The sequence below is a fragment of the Poecilia mexicana genome, unplaced genomic scaffold (genome assembly GCF_051168715.1).
Source record: "Poecilia mexicana isolate PSO_F unplaced genomic scaffold, ASM5116871v1 scaffold_22, whole genome shotgun sequence".
Lineage (NCBI taxonomy): Eukaryota > Metazoa > Chordata > Actinopteri > Cyprinodontiformes > Poeciliidae > Poecilia > Poecilia mexicana.
The window spans coordinates 18650030-18671466 of NW_028263391.1; the positions used below are offsets into that span (position 1 = coordinate 18650030).

General features: G+C 40.7%; 1 protein-coding gene across 2 annotated transcripts; it reads right to left on the reverse strand.

Annotated features, from left to right (window-relative positions):
• Positions 1–280: 280 nt before the first annotated feature.
• Positions 281–19467, reverse strand: peli2 (pellino E3 ubiquitin protein ligase family member 2). Of its 2 annotated transcripts, none has more exons than XM_088002370.1 (6): positions 19388–19467; positions 10644–10773; positions 6495–6596; positions 4623–4820; positions 4330–4518; positions 281–4108 (listed from the first exon to the last, which is right to left on the reverse strand). In XM_088002370.1, the coding sequence occupies exons 1-6, from the start codon at positions 19450–19452 to the stop codon at positions 3530–3532; spliced, it is 1263 nt and encodes a 420-aa protein (XP_087858496.1). In that variant the 5' UTR covers positions 19453–19467; the 3' UTR covers positions 281–3529. The 2 variants fall into 2 exon arrangements, with proteins under 2 accessions (XP_087858496.1, XP_014842558.1); XM_014987072.2 differs by lacking the exon at positions 19388–19467 and adding an exon at positions 19076–19381.
• Between the last annotated feature and the right edge of the window lie 1970 nt (positions 19468–21437).

The following is a 21437-nucleotide window of genomic DNA, read 5'->3' on the forward strand; positions in this document are numbered from 1 at the left end:
ACATGTAGAGCCAGCACTCGCAAGCAAGATAGTAGGTACAATGCTCACACAGACGCATGATGAAACACATGTGTAAGTATGATTAAACATTACTGCTGTGTTGGCTGAGTGAACACGGCACAGACATCTGGAGTTCAAAGGCGAGGGCTGAATAAGAAAACCAACAAATCTTCTTCAAATGCACACGGCCCTTGAAATCAGAGGATCAAATGCCCTGCAGCCCCCCGCCATTAACCACAAGTATAAAATACAAACTGACAGTCAGAGAAAGAAGCTCCTGTTTGTTATTTAAAAAATATTTTTATTCTTTGCAAAGGAGGCATCAGGAGTTTCGGTGTGTTCTATGGCTTGTGTACAGAATTCCTGCAGGGGAAAAAAAAAAAAAAATACAAATTTCATAGAACGAGCCCTTGGGAGAAACTGCAAGCCCCACCCATGTTTACCGAGGAGGAATGTTTGAGGCGGCTACGCTGCAGCTGTTACAGAATACGGTCTCAAGCAATGGGCACAGTGTTTGAGCTTAAAACTGTTAGAGGGGAATGCTACTGTACAGTTCCAGGCTTAGTGCATCACCCTGCGTGGCAGTTACATGAAATAAGCCGAAACCAAGAGGTTTCTTAGTGGTATGAAGTAGAAGTAATGCTGCTGGTATTTGTGAAGAATTACAAGAATGTTTACATGGTTTCTCTGTGGAAAAATCCCAAATGATAAAAAAAAAAAAAACATTGATTTCCCCCCACCCCCTCCCTTGTAGGGATACCTGAATTCATTTTATTCTTTATGATTCAGCCTGGAAGTTTACTTGAATGCAGTCAACATCCCACCGTCTTAATGCTCTACTACAAGCAGAACTGATGAGATTTTCACATATGGGAACAGTGTTTTCAAGCCATTTCTCCCAGATTCTTCTGTTTTAGTTCCTCTGCTACTTTGTTCTGGACGACTTGACTCAGCTGACCACAACGTCATTTGCTGAATTTGGCATAAAGCAGGATAACATTGTTATTCCAGACAGACAGGGTTCCTACACATTCTTCCACTTTAAAACTCAAAGAGTTAGATTATCAAAGATCTCAATGTCGGATCAGGTCAGACAGTTGGGTCTAAAAGTTTAATGTGATTTACTAGTTGTTGTTTTTTTTTTTTCTTCCAATTTGAGGTTTATTATCAGCAATACTGAAGCAACACAAACTAAAAACTGCACAGTCACTCTCGTAGCCGAAAATATATTTTATCTATGTGATTTGCACATCTGATCCTGATGCAACAAACTCCAAACTTTTTTGCAGCAAAACTGTAAGTTCCGATTTTGACAGTACGAGTTATCTCAAGTTGTTATCTCAAACGTGTAGTGATACCATTATTCATTTCTCATTGCTTTAAAATAACAAGACAAATCAAAACTGAAATACCTAGTTTGTTTTTTACAGTGATGTTTTGTTATCTCAAAATCTTGAGAGAAATAAATATCAACTTTGTGTCAGCAAGTTTTTCTTTTATTTCTTACCACAAGATTACAAGGGTGTTAGTTTTCTAATGTTATAAATAACATGACTGAGATGATCAGGTTTTGATATTTTTGTTGGTTTTTCAAGTAAGCCATCTCTTTTTCTCAAGAGAACGTCTCCTCCAGTTCATTTTGTTTTGGTAATGGAAGCCGAATGACTTCTTGGGTTTTTCATTCTTAATTTATATTACTCATAACTAGACCTTGACCTAATTTTATTCCCACAATAGTGGTTGCATTATCCCAAAATAATTTTTTTTTTTTTTAGATTATCTCAAGATAAAACTTGATGTTCATTTTGTAACAATAACAGTTTCGTTATCTCTCTGTCTTAATGAACCTTTCATTCATCTCAAAATAATGAGATATTATTACTATATTGGAAAACACTAAGCCACCATGAGACATTAAAAGTTGGATTTTCTGAAACAATAGATACGTGTCAACTTAGAAATCAGAACAGTCACGTTAGCAGTTGGTTCTTATTGCAAGAAAATTATTTTATCTAACAAAAATAGGAGATAGTCAGCTTGTAAACTCTAAAAATTAAAAATAAAATGAGTTGTGAGCCCGCACGACTGCTTTTTATACATCTCAAATTTACTCCGCTTTCTTTGAGCGAGTTATTAGGAATTCATATTCTCGTAGTCTGGCAAGTGGAACGTGGAGACAGCGGTTTTCCATACTGATTTTGCTTTTTCACTTTAAAAGCTAATTCGACACTTTCACCGTCTTCGGGAGGGTGTAGGAACCCTGCGCTAAGGTACAGAACAGACTGTGCTCTAATCCCAACCTGTCAGTGGTCAGTCATTGCAGGAGTTTGGGTTCACAGGATCACTTTGGATCACTAAATCGGTGGCCGCTCCCATCTTGCATTATAATCTCACGATGCCACTGAGAACGTGGCCAGGGTTTAACAGCCTTGGATCGGACCCAGTACAGGATAAAGCTAACAGCAGTGCAAAGCTGATCAGCAACGTGGGTGTCAGTTGTAAAGCCAAAATGTCACATTTGACTGTGAGCGGGCCTGACATCAACTGAGAAAGCAGGTCATATAATTAGAGCGCCAGCAGAAAGGAGTCGGTGGATTCCCACACCATCATTCTGAAACCCGGTGACCTTCTTTTAATTCCTGCGACATCTCTGCTAGCAGTTCGGGTTGGCATGCGAGATCATAACAAGCGGTCGGGGTGAAATGATGCAGGGCCACACAGTCCGACCTACACACACACACGCACACACCCACACCTAATTACACATGCATTCATTCTCACACACATTATATATGAAGGAGAAAAATATATTAACATTTGGGTTACAAAACATTCCAACAGCCTCAGTGTAGTAAAGCACACGTGTCACCTCTTCCTTTACCTTCCACAAAATATATATATATATATTTTCAATTTCTAATAAAAATATTCCCACTTTGTTTTATCGGGATCTCAGGCACTGGATTTAATCTCTGTACAAATCAAAGTTTGTTCGGTGAATGGAAGCCACTTCTAGCGAGTTACGTGATTTGGATGCCATTAAGAGTTTACCACCAAGAGGAACGATTGGAGGCATTTTTTTGTTTGTTTTTTTTTGGCTATTTAGCCGTTAAACCCCAAAGTTCCTTCTGGCTTTTCTCCCAGCCAACAGTCCAGCTGTCTGGCTCTGTGAAAGCTCCGTCCCATCAGAAACTAAACAACTGTTTCCTTTCCCAACAGACCCAAAGACACCTGGTGGGAGAAAAATGTCAATCGTTTAAGAGACTTTCTGTAGCAATCTGATGGTAGTGTTGCGAAACACCCTGACGACGAAGCCTTGCATAAAACAACTGGTTGTCTGGACAGAGCACTCTCTGACTCCATCCGAAAAGCTCCTAAACAATCTGTAATGGCTCCCTGTTGAACAGGATCCACGTAAACGGCCAAAACTCAAGCAAACTCATTCCATTTCGAGGCTGGTTTGCACAAATGAAGCACGGGTTTTATCTGATCGGCTTCCCAGAACGTTCCGGCAGCAGGGATCCTCGGATCAGTCCACCGGGCCCTGGAAGATCAGCTTGGACCAGCCCTGAGAGGGGCCGAGCTGCGTGGCACAGAAGGGGCAGGCGGCGTGGAACGCGTGGGTGCCGTGGGGCAGAGGGATCTCCGACCAGTACTTGACCGACTTCTCCGAGCACACGTGTCCACACGGCACAAAGGCGTGAGTGGGCGCGCCCGTGTCCACGTAGAAGGCGGGCTCGCAGCCCAGCCACAGCGGGACGTAGGGTCCCACCACCCGGCACATGGGGCATTCCCGCTGGGTGTTGGGCTCCCGCTCGGAGCGGTGGCCCCAGTTGTGGTAGCCATGCACGTGCCCGCACGCCAGGTAGACCCACGGCTGCTTGTCCTCCAGAGAGGAGAGGGCCCGACTGCGCTGCATACTGGGGAAGGCGAGCGTGTTGAGACCCACGGGGCACTGGGGCCGTGCCGCGTTGATCTCCTGCCTCAGGGCCTCCAGGTGCTTCTGGGTGGGAGTGTGAAAGAGACCCTCTGCGGTGCGCCACAGCAGAGTGGCCCCACACAGGTCCACCAGAGAGCCGTCCTGCAGGACGTTACTCTCATTCTCCACCTGGAAAAAGGGAGACTGATTTAAGGTCGACAAAATTACACACAGCTGTTCAGTTACATAAAAAATACCTAATAAAACCTGTTAGAGGTTCAGGACTGCGCTGAATGTTTGCTACCTTCCCTGCTTTCTAGCAGAACAATGACGCTAAACGTGCAGCTTGAGCCACAACTAGAACTAGAACTCATGAGATTTAAGTTTGCAGCTGTTGTATGTAAACACACCAGTTTTCCTGGGGTCTGCGCCGAGCGGGTCTCTCTCAGAGTGTAGACATCTCCGCAAACGGAGATCTCTCTCCAGACGCCGGGCTTGGACTCTTCCATAAAGCCTCCTTTAGGGTGCATTACAAGCACCCCATTGGTCGTCAGCCCATCCATGTGGCCATCAGGGTTCTTCCACTTTGCTGCTTTTTCCTGGTGCAGAAATAGTATTTTATTATATTAAAAGAATACTTCCGTCCCATGAACTGACGTAGAAGTTCACGAAACCCCTTAAATCAATAGCAACTAGTAATTACCCCGAGGAAGATGTTTTTGGAGGAGTCAAATCCGGCCGCATAGATGCGAGCGGTGTAGGGGGGGCTGCGCTCGCAGACGACTCTGCAGGCGAAGCGAGAGATGGTGCTCTGGGTGATCTGAGTCTCCTCTCCATCCTGGCCTCCCGCTACGGTGTCAGTAACCACAAAATCTATGGGATTTTCCGTGGACCGTCCAATCTGCACAACAAATCGTTCGTTCAGCTCATTGAAACCCTCAATAAAGTTTACAATTTCAAAACGTATTTACCCCTGGAATTATGAACGAGAAAAATAAACACTGAACATGATGAAACTGAGAAATTGATTGTTTTTGAAAGCTCAGCGTCGGCTTGATGTTAAAAGCAGGTTTCAAAAGTGTCGGGCCAGAGGCACCTTTACTACCGTGTTGCGTCACCTCCGTCTCCACTAATGCCGGAGTAAACATTTGGGATGTAAGCAGGCCAATTCACGCAGAAATAAAAGCAAAGTGTTTTCACCATTCTCGCTTGATTCAGGATTTCAGCGGCAATCAAATAATCCTGTTTGTTAGCGTCTAAAGGCGCAGCAGTTCGGCGTGGAAATGAACATTCATCAAACAAACTCGCTTCTCTGCACGGCATAGCATGGCATTCTCGTGTGGAAATAAAGTTTTACAACCAGTGTTCTTGTTCAGTTTTAGCACTGACCTTCTGGTTACCCATGGTGCTCTAAAACACAACCAAACAATAACAGGAAATTACTTTAGGAGAATAAACCAGACAGTTTATATGAGGGCTGTGTAAACTTTTTCTCTTGTCGTAATTTTATGACTTTATTCTCGTATTTTTCTTTAGTCAATATGCTCTGAATAATATCTTTTTATTTCATAAATATGGTAAAATAAATGTTTTAATTGTTTTTGTTTGCTCTAAAACATAAAATTAGATGTATAATATATGTGTCTTTACTTAAACGTAGATTGTGGTTAGTGTTCTGCAGCTCTAGAAAGGGAGAAGGAGCTTTTTGGACGATAAAAGCCGCCGACCCCTCCTCCCAATAAATTCCCAGTAATAATAGACTGAAGTGTTTGGTTGTGAAGTGGTGGAAAAGTTCAAGGAGTATAAATATTTTTGCAAGCCACTCTAACTTCTATTACAGGCCACCAAACGTGGAGCCGTGTAGCGACTTTGAGACAGAAATCATGGTGTTTATATTACAGGCCCACTCGGCGGACCCCACCCGCCCGGCTCCTCAGCCTCTCTGAGGCTCTTTTTATAACATGTTACTAACCTGTAGGCGACTGACCTTTTCATGTTCCTGTCTCAGCTCCGTTTTTAAACGTGCTGCTGCCGTCAGTCTCAAAATTAGCATCCGTTTATTAAAAACGCGGCAAAACTGTCTCAGTTTCAGATTCAGATGGCTTCGTGCTGCTTCAAATAAAACACTGGGAAATCCTGAGATAGTGCTTCCAAAAAAACACACTAAACGAAAAGAGTTTGTGAAAGGGGGGCGGGGCTAGGCATCAGAGTGATGGAGAGGAAACCAGAGGTAGAAATAAGCATTTCCTGTTTCATTTCGTCACTTTTCTTCTCTGAGAACTTCAAAAATCCTTCGTTTGTGAACGTCTCTTGTTTTGTGAAACTCATTTCGCCCCTCTTTCGAACTTTCCAATAAAGTTTGCATTATATATATTTTTGCATTATGTACTGGCTTTCGAATGTAAGAAAAAAAAAATATTTTGCCTCGTCACTGAGAGTTTTAAAACAAACATTTTAAACATTACTATGTCTTTTTCTAACATTATTTCCAAATGTACAAGCTTCTCATTAAAACATGGGAGGTTTAGATGCAGCCTCCTTTACAACCAAGCACATAATTAAACAGGGCGTTCACCTGAAACATGTCTGTGTCTTTATCATGGCTGTACTCCACCACCACCGTCTGGTGCCTGGACAGCGTGTAGGAGATGCTGTGTTGGCCTTTACAGTTCACAACCTGGAAGAAGACGACACATTTCAGACTTAGGACTTGGTTAATACACATTTTAGATGCGGAGGTTCCAGACTTTTCCATATTCAGTCTTTCCAGATTCGCCAAACCTTCTGGTTCATCTTACAATGTAAAACACTGGAAAGGCTTTAAATACGGAAGCTGTGAATACCAGAAACTGGAGGTGAGTAATTAAGTAAGGAAAGACGTCAGTAAGGATAAAAAAAAAGCAAAACTGACAGAAGTATGTTAGGAAAGAAGGTAGGGCTGTAGTGATACAATAATCTCACGATGCGATACAATACACAATATTCTGCTCCTGATACAATATATATTACGATATTCAGCAAATGATACAATTCAATACACTTTTGGGATTTTCTAAAAGATTTTAGAGGGACAGAGTGATTTTGGTGACATTTTGTGACTGTTATAGAGTTGGACTGAATTAATTTAACTGAAAACTGATTAAAAGCACCAACTACACAATACCTGGCTCTGGTTGGACATGGACACAGACTTAAAGTCGACAGCTGGACAAAATGAATCAAAGAAGTGGTGAGAAAACATGTTTCTTTTAATTGAAACAGTACAAACTGTAGCTTACATGCATTTGCAAAGTAAATAAAGTGCACCAAGTACCCTGCTCTGAATAGTTTGATACCTTTTTAACCTCGACACTTAACATCTGAAGGAATCACTCTAAGCCTGATGACCTAATCACTCTCCCGGCGAAGCAAGCAGTGAGTGAGCAAGGTGACAGTTGGATGCTACGATACTTGCGGATGGTTGTCGATTTTTTTCCAGGAAAGAAAATATCGATATATATCGCAAAATCGATATTACACAGCCCTAAAAGAAGGACACAATGAAGGCAAGACAAAACATGTTAGGCATTCGGACAGTCTGCAAATACAAAAAATATTTCCATGTGATTTTATTTTCATACTGAGCTAGAACTGGAAAATACAAAGATCTAAATCCAAATGTTCCTAAACTGCATTTGATGATAAAACGAATCCTCATCGTCATCCTTAGGTGTTTTATTTGTGCTTACGTTTTAATCCTTTCTCTGTTGTTCATTTTTGTTCCATATGTCTTAGAATGTTTTATTTCTCTGTGGTCAAAGATGTTGCCATATAAGTTAATTTTCTTTGCGTTGAGTTTCTTAGTTAATTTTTTGTTAATGTTCAGTTGATTTACACTCATGTTAAAATCACACAGGTGCAATATAGTCGACTTCTGAAGGCAACTGATTGCACTGAATTTCATTTGTGTGTATCGGGATAAAGGGGGAAAAAATGAAAACTAATATTTTTCATTTGTAAAGTTGAAAATTATGCAGCAGTGTTTCTTCCACTTAACTATGCACCACTTTGAGTTGGTCTATTAATTAAAATTCCCATAGAATACTTAAGCTTGTGGTTTTAATGTGGTAAAAAGTGAAAAGCTTCATGGGGTATGAATACTTTTGCCAGGCACCGCATCTGAAACTTACTGCCTTAATTCACAAAGAAGTGAATCCTTTTACTTTTACATCTTGTTTGTGGCTTCAATACCACCAGTCATTTACAGGAACAGTGCCACAAAACATCCTTGCGCAATCCCTCCCTCCACTCCTGCTAGCTTTACAACGGAGGAAACCAAACCAACGCCAGTACTGAGACACAAACCGTTCAACAAATGAGAGCCATCCAGCGGTGGAGCTGTGCATACTTTCGTCCTTGTTTTTTTTCCTCTTTACAGACAAAGAGTACAACAAAAAAATTCCTCCAATTTATTGCACAATTTCTTTATTGCATTACCTTAAGTTGCACAGTGCGGTACAAATTCCTGGAACAGGAACAGAGAAAAGCCTGTAAACTCACACTCCCATGACAGTGACCATAAACTGCCCGCTGGCCCTCGGTTAGCATGAGCTCGCCAAGCGGCTGATCTGCCAGTCAGCGCGCTGAGGGGAGGGCGCGTTAAGGCCCAAAAAGCAGCTCTCACCAACACTTAAACACATGCCACCATCATCCAGCTCTTATCTGCAAATGCCATTTCCAAAACAACCCCCCACCCCCATCCCTCCTCCTTTCCTATTTTGTCACGTGCGGGGAGGGGAAAAAGGGAGAGAGAGAAAGTGGGTCACCGGAGCCGCAACGCTCTGCTGTAACTTCAGACACAGACGGGGGACAAATGTCATCATCGCCGCAAACAAACGCTGCTCCACCTGTTCGGCAGCTAAAGGAAAACGAGTGCTTGCACACAAAAAAACAAAAAAAAACAAAACAGAAAGACGAGTAAAAATAACCGTGTTCCCCCTCGACTTGAGTCAAAATAAACTGCAGCGAGTCGAAGGCTGGCAGCGGCATCATGCGAGCTTCTCAATATCTGTCATGAACACCAGCGTGTGCACAGACATGTGAGTGTTCCCGTTCAGCCACCGGGCATTCTCGGTTCATTCGTAGGCTGCACTGTTGGGGAGCGTGAGCGGCGCTGGCAAGACCGCTCCAAACAGGAGAAAAAGATGGCTTCTTTCATCTGACTCCTTCAGTGTTTGATATATTTAATCACTCCATTGGCTCGGCACCTTGTTTGTCTCTCGCAGATGGTTATTTTTGACGGTACGTGCAGCTGGGAGTGGAGGAGGGCTGGCCGACTGCGACAACATCCTCCGCTCGCTCAGCACTAATAATCCCAGGCCTGGTAACAGGGTGGCAAAGAGGAACAGAGGTAAAAGAGGAAGAACGTCGCAGCAGTTCCCATACTCAAAACGCCTCCAACAGACACCACTTATTGTTCTTTTAAAGCCACAAACAATGCAGCCTACATTTCTGAGAAATGATATTCCATCACAGTTCACATTGCCTTTGCAAAAGTTAAACTTCATCACATTTCCAGTGTATTTCCCTTAGAATGTATAACCTACATAAAGTAGTGAATAATTGTGGAAGAGAAAGGACAACCATGCATTATTTCATGTTTGTATTTACCTAGTTAGTAAACAGAGTTCACCTGTGTGTAATTTAATCTCAGCATAAAACCAGATGCTATGTGAAGCCCTCAGAGGTTTGTTGGCAAACATCAGTGAACACACAGCATCATAAAGCAGGGTCAGGTTAGGAAACAATTTCCCACGCTTTGAACGTCTCACAGAGCACGGTTCAATCCATCATCTGAAAAATAAAAAAAAAGAGACTGGCACAAAAACAAAGCTGCCATGGAATGGCTCTCCACCTAAACCAAACCAACAGCCGTGGGTCGAGACATCACGGCATCTCCAGAGGAGCTGCGGGAATTCACAGCTCAGGTGGAGAATCTGCTGTTTTGACTTGAATAAAATTGGAGTTTATGAGGGAGGGACCAAAATAGAGCAGTATTTAAGCCTAAATACTGCGTCCCAGGATTAAAGGGAACTGAACTAAATTTTATCACGTATGATCTCTAAAAAACAGACTGAGGTCCGAGGCTGTAACCTGACAAAATGTGAAAAAGTACAAGGAGTACAAATACTTTTTTTTTTAAACCACTTCTTCCAAACATTCAGCTATAAAGCTCCGTCTCTATTGTGAAAAGGCCTTTCTCCCAGAAAGAAAACCTTCTGAGCAGATACCAGGAGTCACGTTACACAAGGTGACAGAAACCTGAACCTGAGAGCCTTTGGTCGGAGAGCTAAAGCGAGAACAAACGTCTGAATAACAGCAGAAAAAAGCAGCTCCTTGTTTAACGGCCTGGCTCTGGAACCGAGAGGAGGAATGCGGGAAGGGAAACATGTTATCCTGGCTCTCTGGTGTGAAGAGAAGCAATGAGGCCCAGCTAGGAACTATGGTTATTGAACTGGAAATGTCAACACAATGGCCAAGGCCAACAGCAACGTACATTCAGGTTCCATGAGGGACAGAGAACAGGAAACCGTGCTGCCGAAAGACTCTCCCTTCACTTTAACTCCACCAGATTCAGGAGAAAAACAACATTTCACACCTTCATTCATACATATTTGGTCCAAAATACACACCATTCACAGTGACAGTGTGTTCATTAAGTCTTAAGTCATCTTTTGTTCTGTACCTTGCTATCCTGGGGTGTGTTGAGGATGTGCACGGTGCTCGGCTTAACACCGTTGGCTTTGGTCCTCTTCAAAAGCGCAAATCTGCTTTTCCGTCTACCCCGATCTCCATTGGGCAGAGAGCCATTGTACCTGTCACAGTGGGGAGGTGGGGGTTAGGACGGGGTGGAGAAAAGGACAGCATTCACAGTTATTTTTTCCCCCCTCTGGATAAAAAGCCATTTTTTTTTGCAGCTCCAAAAAGATGTGTGTAATGAGATTTGCAGGCAAAATTCTTGTAATCATATAAAAAGTACACATGGAGATTTAGAAACATTTGCGTGCTTTGAATGGGAGCTTTTCCACGCATTACATCACTGGCAATCTAATACACCATATTAGTAATCTAAGCGTCACCTTGGATAATGTCTCTTATTACATAATGCACTCTGGTGATTTCACTGAGTGGGGCTGCGTAAACTGCAGCTACAAGCAGGAACACATTTTAAAATGCGCAGACTGTGTGGCAAACTGAGCATATTTTAACATAATTACATAGAAAGCTACTAGGGCTAAAATGATTAATTGGATCAATCGTGATTAATCGATTATTGAAATAATCGGCAACTAATCTAGTAATCGATTAATTGTTTACTGGAGAATACAAACACTAAATAAAACATGACATTTTGTGAAAGAACAACACCCTCAGAGCAGTAATTAAGCTGAAGCTATACAACAAATGTATACACTGCATTGAAGATAAGAAAAAGCCTTGCTTGTCTGTAAATACGGTCTACCAGGAGCTCATGTGACAGTTTTAGGTTCACCTGGTTCAAACTGTGTAAGAAGAAAAACTTGTTAAGCATCTTTTTTCTATCCAGTTATTAATTGGCTAATCAAAAAAGTAGTCAACAGATGATGGTAGAAGAATTTTTTTGGCTGCAGATGAACCCTTTTGCTACCAACAATCGAGCGTACACTAAAGAAATGCTGTTATTGCATTTTTAGGCAATGAAATGTTTATTTTCTTATGTAAAAAAAGGGATTAAATTATTTGTTCTTTTGCATCTTTTAATGTATGAATAATGTTGTATAAAGAAGGCTTACATGATTAAATGAAAATCTGCACAATATCCCAACTTTTTATGCGATCAATTGATTAATCGTCAGAATAATTTTAGATTTGACATGATTTGAGAGCCTTTACTCAAATCCACAAGCTCTGTGCTTCCTGATCCCTTCACACCAGATTCCAGCTTCGCCCCTTCTGTCCAGAGCAAGGCTCCTCGCCCAAGCTCCTCCTCATGAATGGCGGAGCCCTTTCCGGTGGGACTGATCCACTTTCTGTCCACCAGCTGGTTCCTACAGCTGGGTCACCCCATGCTTTACTCCCATCCAACACGCAGACCTTCTGCTCACACCCGCACACGTAACCACGGAGCGCTAAACAGCCACACCGTCTAGCAGAAATATTTACATCCAACGCCCCAACTTTGCATAGCAGTTCATCTGAGGGAAGAGGTTCAACCGGCCGCACCATGATGGGACTCCTCTCGTCTTTGTTACAACATAAAGGCGACAGAACCTCCTTCGCCTCCTCCCTCAACTCCCTCCTAAGCTGGCCCACCTGTCCCGTGTCTCCATACGGCTGGCCAGGCAGGGAAACACATGGTCCCAGTCAGCACTGTGCACAAAGCTGGCCTGTAAGACAAGCCACCCACAGAGAGCCAGGAAGGCGGATTCTATGGAAAACGTACAACTAAAGCAAGTTTATGGCTTTTTTTGTTCATTTTTACTCACATTTTTTATAATGTTTGAGAGTGTGCACTTCATTCCTAATAGAACCTCTGCTTTTATAAATCTAACACATTTTTTTTTCTGAGATTTGAATGAACCAATGCCATAGTATTTAGATAAAATCTTCAATCTATGACCTACAGCATAACTTCATTATAACTTCATTCACATATGTCAAACTCAATTTGGTCAAATTTATATACGTGGCCCTCAGGACTCCAGAGGGTCACACTTGAAGATATTATTTTATAAGTCAAATCAAACCAGTTTTATTTGTATAGTGCTAAATTACATAAATTAAAAAGTTGTTATATGCCATTTAATTTTAAGAAGTACTCATTGTAGCACTATAATATTTTAACTGTTTGTTAATAAGTAGTTTTATCGATACATTCTGCTATAACCGTTCCTCTGACAGCATTCTGATGTGCCTGAAATGAAACTAGTCTGACACCCCTGATCTAATTGTTTTCATTTAAATTACAAAAGCAACAATTATTTCTACTGCAGCTAAAATTATACAGCATAGAAATGTGTTTTTTTTTTTTCCAACGATTTCTTATTGTTTCTAACATAACCTGAAATTGAAATATCACGAAATGTTTTCCACACGCCGCTCTTTTCACATATCCTTCCGTCAGGCTGAATATCTTATATCTATTGGGCAAAGTGACTTCAAGACATGAATATAATTACCAATAAATATTGCATTCCAACTGGTTTCTTAATCTATAGCATATGTATAATTAAAGTATATGCTGCTGCTTTTAAAATTTGTGATGCATCTAAGCAAAGATGCAGAACACACAGCCCTTACCAGCTGCAACAATGTATGTTTTTACAGCAATATGTGGGGGAGGAGCAGCACTCTGTAACAATACGTTGGGATATCATGAAAACCACAGAAATGGCAAACAACTTCAGCAGATTGAAAAGTTTTGCTTTGAAGGCCTACTGGAAACAAGCCAGTGCTTGAGGTCACTCCTTCTGCCATCACTGTTCTGATTTATTGTTTCAATTTTGCAATAAAATCCAAATTTACACTAACACACACGCTGCACTGTGTGTGTTTGCTTAAGATTTGAACCCCATGATGGATGAGAGCAGTTGACAAACATCCTAGATCAACCGTAGAAACTCCCAGCCTAAATAAAGGCCTGCATTGTTCAGACGTACACTCAGCACTGGCTGGCTCCTGAATGTCTCACACTAAGCATGTATTCAGCTGACACGAAGCTTAGCATTTTCACCATGATGAATTATGCTGAAGAACATAACCTCTAAGTCTGTAATAAAAAGCTCCACAAGCTTTAAATTAATTCATCATCACGCCGTAGAACAATATCATGTCATCCGGGAGCTGCCACCGTCACATTAGCCAGGACAGGCTCTTTAAAGCGGCTCTACCAACTAATTGTGATCACGTTCCCTTTTGACCTGTGCCAGGCAGACGGCGGATTTACCTTCCAATATTTAGCAGCAGGGATTAGAAGACTGTGGCATATCGCGTATCCTCCAGGGCTGCAGTAAGGAGCCAACAGCACCTCCTACCTCTTGTGTTAATGTCAAAGTGTACCGATTACAGAACACGAAGGAGATACGGTGCTGTGAAAAGGCGTCTGCTCCCCTTATAGGTTTCTTCTGTTTTTGCCACCCTTCAATTTGTCATTTAAATAAAAAAATGTAGTCTTTAAATCGTCATTTTATTTATTAATGGGAAAAAGCTAACCAAACCAACCAGGCCCCAAGTGAGTAATCACCTCGATTGGCAAAAACCACATTTTTAAGGACAGATTCGTTCAATCTTTTTAGGCTTGATTATGCCCTGATTTTGTAGAATCAAAAACTCACCTATGCAGAACCCATTTGACAACATGAAGTAGACCTAATGTCAAGAAACTGAAGAACAGACGAGAAACAAAGTGACACCAATCGGCCTGGAAAGGGTTTCAGCGTTCCTGCTGGCTAAAAATAACACAACATGGTCGTATCACATTTACCAAAAAAAAAAAAAAAACATCTAAACAACCCCAAAGACTTTTGGAAAAATATTCTCTGGACTGACAAGACTAAAGGGAACAAGAGAGAATATCATACAAACATAGTGGTGGTAGTGTGGTAGTGTGCAGTAGGAATATGGGGTGAAACACACCAGCAAGTCCACCTCCAAGTTTAATCAAATGAAAACAAGGCCTAGTCAAAGCCCGAACTTAAATCCAACTGAGATGGATTTAAGTGGCATGACTTCATACATGCTATGTCTGCTTGAAAACTCTCTTGTGACTGAATTTAACAATTCTACAAAGAAAAGTGGTTCAAAATTCCTTCACCATAAAAAAAAAAAACCTTGCTAACATTTGATGGTACAAACAGGTCTACGGAGTGATTAGGTTTTCATAGTGTCAGGCTTGTTTGGAAAGCCTTTTCAATTAAAGAATTATACTTTAAACATGCACTTTGGAACAAGGAAAAAGAAATCTGCAAAAAGACGAGGGCTGCAACTGATGATTATTTTCGTAATCAGTGATTCTATAGCTTATCCTGGCAATTAACCCATTAGTCCTATAAAAGAGTAGTCACATTCTACAGAGTTCTCATTTCACTTAAGTTTTTTCATACAATAGTAGAAGATGCAAACAAACCCTAAATAATTAAATTCCACACTTAAACAAGAAAATAAATATTTTATTACCCAAACGCAGTAATATAGTATTTGTTTAATGAATTTAAACTAGGTGAAGATAAATCTATGCTAATGAGGAGTTTTGGGTAAAACGTATTTACAGACAAAGGTGTTTTCATCTTAAATACAAAACGTATACATGTTGTAAAATTTTGGCTTAAATACTGCTCTGATTTGCTTTTTTTGAGTCTGCATACTCCAGCTAATGATCGATTACTAAATTAGTTGACAGTTATTTCAACAATCGATTCATCACTTGTTGATTTCAGCTCCAAAGAGAACATAAAAAATGTTCCAGCTACTGTACACTGAGTTGATCCAACAGGGTCATAGAGGGTGAAACAAAACTAAACACAAACTTTTAAAAGACAGCTTTCTTTTCTGTAATAAGTTTCTGCTGAAGGAGTAATGTATCGACAATCAGTGGAAGTCTGTAACAAAGCTAAGCTGGCTTCTTTTTACTGAGCACTTTTTCATGGCAAAAATGTAGAAAGTTCCCTCAATGGGCCCAGTCTCCGAGCCACAATGAACAGAGGAAGCTGAGGAAAAGCAAAGACCGAGTCCTGATCAATCCGTTCTTTCATTTCCAAGATACCCGTCCAGCTCCAGCTCCCCCCCTTCCTCCATTCGCTGACCAGCACCGAGCCAATCCCACCTCAGCAGAGAGCGGCGGAGATGGCGGGCAGCCATGCAAGTAATAAGAGCCGCCGCGGCCGTGACAACAAGCCGCCGAGGGAAACTGCAGCTCAAACAAGCTTTGTGCCATGCTGACAGCTATCTCGTCTACCATCGGCTTTATCAATGGGGATGTGATGTCACGGCAGTGATTATGCACCCGTCACATCTGATTCACGTACGTGTCTTGATGTCAGGAGGGAGAACAAAAGTCCAGGCGTCAAACACACCACACGCTCAGCCCTGGGTGATAACCAGTCAGCGCTGCTTTTTGTCCTTTACAATAAGCAGGATGGCTGTTGAATGGGCAGCTGGAGGCGAAGGACAAAGCCGCCCACTCTACTCCCCAGTCTATAACTTTGCTGCTATTCGCTTCAAGTGCTGTAAATGTGAGATTCGAACAGCATAAACTACGAGAACTGTTAATAATTCATGTCAAACTTTGAGGAGAGTAAAAATACTGACCAAAGTCTAATCATTGACAACGCAAAGCATGACAGAGTATTGGACATGTTGCAGCTTGATTATCCAGAATGATGTTTAGAGTTTTCTTCTTAAAAAAAAAATAAAAAAAATAAATGATTACACACAGTTCTTGCTTTGTAATACTGGTAATTTTCCACAAATCTGGATTGACATTTGAAGGATTCAATAGTTCTGAAACAAGATGCAGCTAATACTGAAATATTAGCTTTCTTAATCATTAACATTAAGGTGATTAAGGAAGGATTCCGCTGCAAGAAGTCTCAAACTGAGATTCCTACTTCTCTAGTTCAAGGTATTTCACCTTTGTTATGAATAAGTTGCAGCTTTACTTTTGTCCATCATGGACAAATTCTTCTTGTTTTGAACGTAAAGAGAAGATTTTCCAATTGTACTTTTGCACAATAGTGTACAAAAAAGCATAAAAAACAACATACAAAGATAGACAACACCACACAGATCAGGCTTTCATACACTTTTTCAGGGAACTGGTACTTCAGGGTAAAAACTAAACTTCCTCTACAGCTAAAACCCAGCTGAAAATAACAACACAGACTTTTGTTTCTACCTTATTTCACATGATATTAGTTTATTTTGTGATATTCACATTGGAGCTAATAATAAACCTGAGATACGTGTAAATTAAAAAAGAAAAATATGTAAAATTATCTTAATGTTTTTATTGAAAAGAGGAAGACGGCGTTTATTTCCACTGCTGCTGTGTTGCTTAATACCAGAAAAGAAATCCAGTCACTTTTGGACTTTTGGAGTCCAAAAGTTGACTCAGAAAGTCCTTGAAATGGTCTCATTTAAATGACCATTTTTGCTAAATGAGAGATGAAATTTTACAGGCTTTCTTGACAATGCCTTTTATTGTAAACTGCCTGACTTAGGTCAAATGTTTTGGAAATTCTTACACAACCAATAGTTTGCTGTAATTTTGGTCCATTCCCCCCAACCAAACTGATTCTGCTGAGTCAGGTTTGTAGCACAAAACTTTTCAGCTTGGCCCACAGACTCTCCGTAAGCCATGTTCTAATTAACTTAGAGGGATCCATATTGTCACTATCCATTTGGAAGACTTTTTTGTGGGGAAGGTTTAACTTCCTGGATGATGTCTTGAGATGTTACTTCAACATTTCCACAAAATGTTCTTTCCACGTGATGCCATCTATATTTTTACCAGTTGCACCAGTTCCTCCTGCAGCAAAACTCCCACACAACATGATGCTCCTACCTCCTGTGTGGCTCATACACACAGTTCTCAGATGACAGATGAACATTGCACCTTCAGCCATCTGGAAATCATACCCAAAGTTCACAATGTTTTTTCCTGATATGTTGTCTTTTGAGTTTCCCATTAAATTACGCAAGAGAGTGGTGAGTTTTAAGGCCTTTCTTTATCCACAAATGTTCCCCCGTTTATGTCCAATGTTGGGACATAAACATTGGAAGTTTTTAAAGTCATATCAGTTGGTAAGTACCTATAGTGTGTGTGAAAACTTCTGGATATGACGCAAACTGAACCATTCTCCCCTATTATTCTGGCATTTAGCAAATAGAAATGGTTTAGTTAATCCTAGCACATCGAAAATCGATCTTCAGACATCTGCAGAGGTCTGAAAGTCACCCACTGTCTCCTTCTGTTCTGCCATGGAAGATTATTGTTTCACAGGTATTGTTTGATGTTTCTCATGATAAGATTGGAACATTGAATGTGTATTGTGACCTTATAACACCTGAGTCATTAGTAAAACAAATCAGTATCAGCCAAAACTGAAAACAGAAGGCCAGAATTTTTAAAGTAGATCGTCCAGAAAACTGCAATCGCTGCAGGAATCCCTGTACTAACACTTTCCCACTTTCTAATTACTTTGTGGATGTTCAATCACGCCCCTTGGGATGGGAGTCCGAGGATCTACATAGATTTTGACCACAGGCATGCAATGCAAACTCTAACATACCCCCTGGCTTTGTTTTTAAAGAATTGGATGACTTGTGTCCTATTAGTGATGACATATGCACAGTAACTTCCTGTCCTCTGACTTGCACAATGTGGCTTTAGAATTTCACAATGAAGATCAAGTTGTACTGCTTACTTTCATCATTCTCAACTTGATCCTGTCAGGAGTTAAGCTTCCAAGGCTGTTCTGATATTAGTGCCTATTTGTGTGGTGATATAATTCAACTAAACAATGCCTTGGGGAGTAATTATTAATCCTTCCAGCAGGGACAGACAATGGTGCGTGTTAGAACAAAAGTTGTGCAGGGTTGGGGTTGTGGCAGCCGAAAAGGAAGCAGCCGGGGGGCCTGGGGGTGGGGACCACCACGACTTCCGAATTCCTGAAGCCCCGTGAATCCAACTTCCAAGGCAGGGAGGAGCGCTCCGGCTGGGGCTGCTGGGAAGCAGGAGGTGTACCTAAAGTTGTCCTGAACGTGTTTATTATCTGGTCAGGCTTTAGTTTCTATACCCTACTGGTTATCAGGGAGCGAGACATCATCATCATCATCATCAACATCATCATCAACAACAACTGGACTGCATATCTGACTGCGCACGTGTCTGCTTTGAGGAGTAACGTGAGCTCGTAAATTTCTAAACTAAGCCCAACGGCCTCCCGAGTTAAATCCGACCGACACCGTAAATAAATGAAAAAGAAAAACACACACATTCCTGCTAATTCAGAGTCAGCTTATAGCGGCTCGGCAGAGCGAGGTAGAGGAACATCCGGGGAAACTTTTAAGACACTAAACACTCGCTCTCTTGTTCGTCCTGAACTAGTAAATTTAAAAATAAATATGCCATAATCTTACCCCAGCACCACCAACTCCCCGTACTTCACCGGGTCTTTGGACGGAGCGCAGTGCTCCTCCTGGCTTGACGAAAACATGAGGCTTGACTGTGTTAGCTCCACAGTAATAACAGTGTCTCACAAGATTAACAGATTCCCTTTAAGAGAGGAGAAGGAAAAAAAGACACCAAGTCCCCTCACTACATCTTATGACTCTGACATCATCCGTGTATCTCTATCCGATTAAATCCAGTTGTCTGTTTGTAGGGGGGGAAAAGGAAAATAAAAACTGCTCTGTAACTTCCTGGGCTAACCACAGCAGAGCGTAACTTACTTGGCGGTTGAATCCGCTCTACAGCAGATACAAAAACAGCGAAGAGCAGGGCCGGACTGTACCATTCACTTCTGCTTTACTTTCTGTAGGGGGGGACGCCTCGGCAGCTCTGCTTCTTCCTACGGTGAGTCTGCGCAGATGTGACTGTGATTTATTATTTAAAGACACAGACATTCACACCTACTGATGTTATTTTCATGGATTTAATATTGTGGGGATAAAGTGATCAAAGCGTGGGTTTAGTTTTCCATTTGAACCACCGTACGCCGTCCATGGGTGGCACCATCTGTTATGTAAACAAAGACTACAATCTGGAAATTCTTAAAGGGGCCCCATGAAGAAATATATTTGTTTCAACAAATTAATTTCTATCTGATGATTCAGATCAGGTCGTCATTTTTTAAATATTTGTGAGAACTGATACTTCAAAAATTTGATACCAAACCTCCAAAAACATTCTTGAGTTTAGCCCAAACCAACAATCTAATAATCTATATTTTTTTATATTTGCTTATTGGGAGTGAAAATGAGAGAACAAGAATAATTTGATTTAACAGTTGTAGCACAAATAAATTTAAAGCAGTGTTTTTAACTATATTCCAGTAATATTTGTTTGATTGTAGCCTAGTTCAAATCTAAATGTTTAATATTTGTTTCAGTAGCAAATTATAAACAATCATCTGTTGTTATTTGGCTCAGTAACTGAAACAGCCCTCGAAGAGGTGGGGAAAGTACAAAAAAATTAGTAGCACTACTTCAACATATTTTACTCAATTAAAATAAATAGAATCCCACCAAGAAATTACTCATGTAAGGTTTAAAAAAGGTTTTTTCTTTTTTAAAATGATGCAATCAGACAGACTAAAATATAAAAACCAGCTGATAAACAGATACATTTATATATATAATTTTATTTCCCCCTTCTTGTATAAAAAAACTTTTAAAATGTAATAATTGAAAGCAAAGTGAAACTTAGGTTAAATTCCTAGATTTTGTACAAAACTTGGCAAGTAAAGCTAATTCAGATTTTTTTTTTATCCCAGTAGCTTAAATAGGTTTTTATATTCAACAAAGGGGTTTTCTAATTTTAACTCCTAATATTATTTCAGATGCACACTTTATGATTAATAGATAGTCTCATAAAAGTATCTTAAGCACGATCTATATTCATATTTAGTATAAATACAGATAATGATTATGGGGCAGCAGTGGTGGGAAACACTTGGTGAAAATAATCCCCCCTGGTTTGTTTTCTTGGGGGATGAAAAGATGGTGAAATCAGATTTCCTCATTTTGTTTGTGATTCCTTTGAGCTCTCTAAAACCTCTCTTTCCATAATCAGGGATTTATGGCAGTTTTGCTGAAGCATGTGATTGATTGTGCAACCAAACACAATGCCTTCATACCCATTGAACCTGTTCACACTTTCTCATGATGTAAGAACAAACTTATACGTTTCATTTAGATTTTGTGTGACAAACCAGCAATAAATTGTGCATAATTGGGAAGTAAGAAAAATTGCTTATATTCACCTCAATCTTATTTTAATACCTCTAAATCTAAGAGGTATGTTAGCAAACAATCACATGAAGGCCAAGCAACACATCAGGCAGGTCATGATGGAGTTGTGGAGAAGTTTAAATCGGGTTTCTAAAGCTTCTTACATCTCACAGACCACGGCTGAGTCAGTCATATGAAAATTAAAAAAAAGCTAATTAAGAAACCAACAGACAGGGCAAGGTGAGCTTTAATGAGATCTAAACTTTATAGCCTACAATGGGCAAAGTGGCAGGAAACTAGCATCACCATGAACACACAAACCCCATGGTGTGAAGAGGCTTTTCTTCAGAAAGGACCTGGAAACTAGAGGAAAACCTCATTGAAAATGCAAAAGACTTGAGGCTGGGGTGGAAGTTCAAATCCCAACAGGGGAATGGCCCTAATCCTTCACACAAAGAAAGCTACAAAGGAATGTTTTACATCCAAACATATGTTTGTGTTTCACTGGTCCAAAGTCAAAATTGTGACATTTTGTGCAGGAGAATTAGTA